Below are 5,000 nucleotides of genomic sequence, written 5' to 3' on the forward strand. Positions count from 1 at the left end.
AGCAATCATGAACATCAAATGGTGAGAGATATCTAACTTATTTTCTCTAAATTAAGTCACACAAGCAATTAGTTTGCCAAAATCTAAGCTTTCTCAAGAGCTTTAGAGATTATTGAACGTTTCATTAACTGTAGGACTCTGAACTGAGTACAAAATCCAATCAACACTTCTGTTTTTCACTTTCGTCGTTTACTGTAGCAAAAGGGCGTCGACGGGTCACAGAAAGCGTCGCGATTGGCTTCTGCGCCTCACTTGTCAGTTCTTTTTTGTAGCAGTCCGACATCTGTCGCTGCGAACATAATTGGCAGCTGTAAAAATGCGGAAGCGTTGAAGGATAAACGTCAGATATAGTATATGTATGAAGGCGCAGTAAGTCAGGTATTAGGGAGTTTAAGCACACGGCGTTTTTGAGATGCGCACGCCAGGACAGTTGCGTTCAGATTTCTAAACTAGTCATCTCTTATGGATAAAAGATACTTGTCAATATAAATGTGGTTGTGCGAAGACAAGTTAAAAGGGAAAGCATCTCACTCCCAGTTGGCAAGCGGCGTTTTTTGAGCCACTGACGGAAACCGTAAGTGATCTTTTTGCAACGTAAATGTACCAGTGTCCAGACAAGTTAAAAGGAAAACATCTCACTTCCGGTTTGCCTTCCGTGGCTCAACTGACATCTGAACACATTAATTGGTACTTCACTTGTTGTCAAACTTTCAGGCGGCCGCTTTCCCGCTCTTGGAAGCGGCTGCACACGTAGTTAATCCGATTGGCTCATTTCACTGACCTCGCCTGTTATGATTGGCAGAAGAAATTACTGACTTTCAGATTATGTATCCTAATTTATTTAACGCCATTTGAATACATTTTAATATTTGTTTAAAATAACATTTTTCATCTCTGTAATGATTCGCTTTTTTTGTTTCAGGCGGAGCGTGGGATGGAAAGCATATATTATGAATTTAGGATTTTATATTTTATTCTTGGTAATGCTTACTATTATGACCGTCCTACTGGAAAAAGACACTCAGAGTCCATTGCTCAATGTTCCACGCTTCACTATAGTGGTGATGAGTTTTTTCCATCTGCTCAAAGAAGCATTTCAAATATGGGATGAGGTGAGTAAGATAATTAGTGGAACGAATCCCTAATTAAATTTGTGATTATTTGGTTTAAATTTTTGGGTGATCATGTGATTGGCTCGCTACCCTTGCCAAAAACAAAAGACTAAACAATTCAAACAATGACTAAGATAAGAATACCTAACAATAGAAGGTTACGAGAGCTACCACACTAACTGAAAAATTTCACGTTAACCGACTGGTTGAATAGTTTTCCGGACCAAAGAAAAATCCACATTAATAATCAGTGAACTTGCTTCATTGCTTGCCACTGAATTAAGAGTATCTCAACCTCTTTCCCAGAGCGTTTTCTCCGCCGGGAGCAGGACGGTGAAAAGCCCTGGGAACGAGGTTGAGAGTATCTCTCTTCCTTGATGTTTTTTTAAACGGATCTCTCCTCGAACTCTTGTAAGTGTAATCGTTTAACATTTTTCAACTGCATGGTGTCCGAGGTCATTTTCAGCCACGAAAACAAGTGATGACCAATGGAAGATGTTATATTGGATCTGTGATGCGTTCGCACGCGCCCGTATGCCGACGAATATTCAACAACTCTCCTGAAAAATGATGCATGCAGTGACTTTAACGTTTAAGGATTAGGTTACTTAACTTTCATATTTCTCCCTTTTTGCAGAAGTTCAAATACCTCTTGAAGGTAGATAACTGGATGGAATGGTTTTTGTACATGACCAGTCTTGTGTATATGTTTCAATATCACCAAAGTTCGGACAATTCTGTGGCAGCCACGGCAATCTTTATCGCTTGGGTTATATTTGTACTCTATTTACGAAGGTACACTACTGCTTTAGACGCTAATACCCAGTCATGTTCATTTTTACAGAAAATTAAGATCTAATAAATAAAAAACGTTTAAACGTTGTGTAAGTCGCGTCGTTCCGATTGTTTCTGTGGGGAAATATTTTCCGCTAAAACTTACACTTGCTTCGACGGGCCTCTGCTATACCAGTGTAGTGCTTTACCAACTAGGATGTCAAGCCCTTCAGTTGGGAGAAGGTCAATTTTATGGGCTCATGTGCTCCCGTGAAAAAACTAATGAATGAAAGTGTGGGTTTTAGACGAAAGAAAGCATTCCTCGCACTTATCTAAAAAATTTTATATGGGGCAAAATTACTTCATGCTGATTGGCTGAGAAAGAGGGCTTTTTTTTTCTGAATCACGAGAGCAGTTTTGGTAATTAAGAGGGCATGATTACTTGATCCTGATTGGTTACCAGTTGATTATCTTCTTCCAGATTATGACTCTTATTAAACTGCTTTTTGTTCACATGTAAAACACAGGTTCATTAAAAGTAAACTCTATTTCTGTTGACAGCATCGATTTATTGAATTGAACATTGACCAAATGAAAGAATTTTTAAGCTGATTGTCATTTATCGCGGCATTGAACGGGCTTCCCTCAAAAGGGGTAAAAGGCGCACCGTCAGCTTCCATTGATACCAGCCTCTTAGCTGATAGAAATACCTTCGTTTAATAAAGTGACTCTACTTTACTTTATTTTTACAGACAACAAAATCATGGTAAGCGATATACGTTAGTTAAGATGTCATCACGGCGCCATTTTCCAACTTGTCAACTTGTCAACTTGTCAACTTGTCAACTTGTCAACTTGTCATTGTCTTACTACTCATTCTGACTCTGACGTTTGCCGTCTGCACTAAACTCAATGCTAAATCTCTCTGTTCTGGAAATGATTTTAGTCCTGACCTGTTATTTTTATTTCAGATTTTCTTCGTTTGGTATTTATATCATAATGATGACAAATATCATTAGAACTCTTGTTAAGGTAAGAAAGAAATAATAAATGCGCGCGTTTTCATAGTGTATTTGAGTATGGGTAACGATTGAAATTATTCCCTAATTTCACAAGGATATCATTTGATTAGCTATTAATATCATGGGTGACAAATTACTCCTCAATTTTCAAACCTGGACGCCATTTTAGTACTGAAGGAAAAATTGCCATGGCGACATTGTACTTTCACATGTGAACTTTCTTTATTTAACGCTGCAATTTCGCGCCAAAATTAAGGAGTAATTTGTCACCCATGTTATTACATGCAAACTACAGATGTTTAGTCAAGTTTTAATGCGTCCGTGGGGAGGGTGGGAAACTAGTTTCTTGGCGACGGGCAAAAGGACAACTGAAAAATCAGAATCTTAACCGCTTGACTCTGTGGCGCCCGTATACCAGCGGGACATGTTGCCCGTTCTGCAGTGCAGGCGTCTTATCGAGCCGCCATTTTGGATGGATGTTGGGAGGGAATGGGACTATTTCTCTCCCCAAACTTCCTCTGCTTCAGAAATTCAAGATTGGCGGCCAAAAATTCCGGGGAGGAATATTCAGCCCGTGACCGCTAAAAGACGCCTGCACTGCAGGCTAGGACCGACATAAACGACCTACGTTCACAGGTTGATCAATGAGTAGGCATCCCACCGGTGTTATGGTGGACGTAGGTTTGAATCCTGCCTAGGGCTCAGATTTTCCTGTTGTCGTTTCGCCCGTTCCCGAGCAACTAGTTTTCCATGGAAAATCCATCAATAGTTATTCAGTTTAACAATAAAAAATCAACCATGTATATGATTAGCTTCAAAACCCGACAAAACACTTCTCATTTGTCTAAGAGAGTTTCAAGTGAACCACCACTCCTATAACATACTAACTTAAGACACGAGGAAATAACGTTTAAATTCAAATTGCTTGCTTTTTTTTTGCTGAAAAGAAGTGTTTGAATTAGAAAAAATAGACATCGTTGATTTTGCCTTTACTTAAAACTTTCTGGGCGCCGCCGTCTTGAATAATTGTGACGCATTGCAGTTTGTATCAAACACGTCAAAATTTATTCAAGATGGCAGCGTCCGTTCAATTTGAAAACAAATAAATTAAGGGAAATTGATCTACAAATTCAGATACACACGCTTCCTTTGCAAAACGGTGGAGTGGAGGTTCCCCTAAGCAAGTACTGGTCATTTCGCGAACATTCCAAGTCGATCTCCACGGATAGCGTGTAATCAACTTTCTAGTAACAAAATCGACATGAACGGTGTGATTGTTTGAAAAGAGAACTTTCAAATTTACCGTCAGGTGCAGGTGGTCACTTTAGTAATCTCATGTTGTCAGGACGTCAACTCACTTCCAAGACTAGGAAATATTCCGGAATTCAAAACCCATGTGCAGGACGTGCTGAGCCATTGTGTTTTTTCAACAGGCCAATTTCGATATATTAAAATTCAGCTTAAAACAATGAACATGACTTAGAGGCCTGGAAATGATGCCTTTTGCCGGAGACTGAATTTTAATATATAGAAATTGGACCTACTACAACCCATTTGTCAACTTCGTTACCAGGACTTCTCCCCCAACCCAAAAGCCAAAGGAGAGGTCCTGGGAACGAGGTTGCCCAGTTCTCGTTCTCGTCCACGCCGTGGATGCTAAGCTCCATATTCTTTTTGCAAAGAGTACTAGTAAGGATTGCCTGTTTTTTCTTGTATTGTAGTATTTTCATGTCACAATTTGAACCATTGTTCGAACTTTAGAGCAATACACTTTTACTTAAACGTTTTTGCTGGCTTCGCCTCTTGGTTTAAAACCCAATAAAAAACTGCCTTTCGTTATTAAACAGTGCTTAAAGAGCTGCATAAAATATTTAAACTTTGATTTTAAATTTACCCCCTGCACCTTTCTCTTGTTCCTATAGATCATTATTTTATTCATCCCTTTTGTGATTGCCTTTGGAATCCCGTTTTTTCTTCTACTTCCGAATCGAAATCCGGTAAGCAGAAATTTGTGCAGGATGGTGTTCTTTAAAATTCATTTTATGTTATTAATTTACGGTGTGACAAGGGTATAAACCACTTTCATAAATGG

At 39.1% G+C, this 5,000-nt stretch overlaps 1 protein-coding gene across 4 annotated transcripts in view; it reads left to right on the forward strand.

Moving 5' to 3' along the window:
- LOC138042050 (transient receptor potential cation channel subfamily A member 1-like) overlaps positions 1 to 5,000 on the forward strand; it is a 74,812-nt gene that overhangs the window by 32,288 nt on the left and 37,524 nt on the right. For all 4 annotated transcript variants that reach the window (XM_068887787.1, XM_068887786.1, XM_068887785.1 and 1 more), the window contains exons 19-23: positions 1 to 21; positions 923 to 1,112; positions 1,750 to 1,907; positions 2,858 to 2,918; positions 4,831 to 4,905. The exon at positions 1 to 21 is cut by the window's left edge and continues 50 nt beyond it. In XM_068887787.1, the coding sequence (XP_068743888.1) occupies positions 1 to 21; positions 923 to 1,112; positions 1,750 to 1,907; positions 2,858 to 2,918; positions 4,831 to 4,905 (505 nt within the window). The remainder of the gene's footprint in view (positions 22 to 922; positions 1,113 to 1,749; positions 1,908 to 2,857; positions 2,919 to 4,830; positions 4,906 to 5,000) is intronic.

The sequence above is a fragment of the Montipora capricornis genome, chromosome 3 (genome assembly GCF_036669925.1).
Source record: "Montipora capricornis isolate CH-2021 chromosome 3, ASM3666992v2, whole genome shotgun sequence".
NCBI lineage: Eukaryota > Metazoa > Cnidaria > Anthozoa > Scleractinia > Acroporidae > Montipora > Montipora capricornis.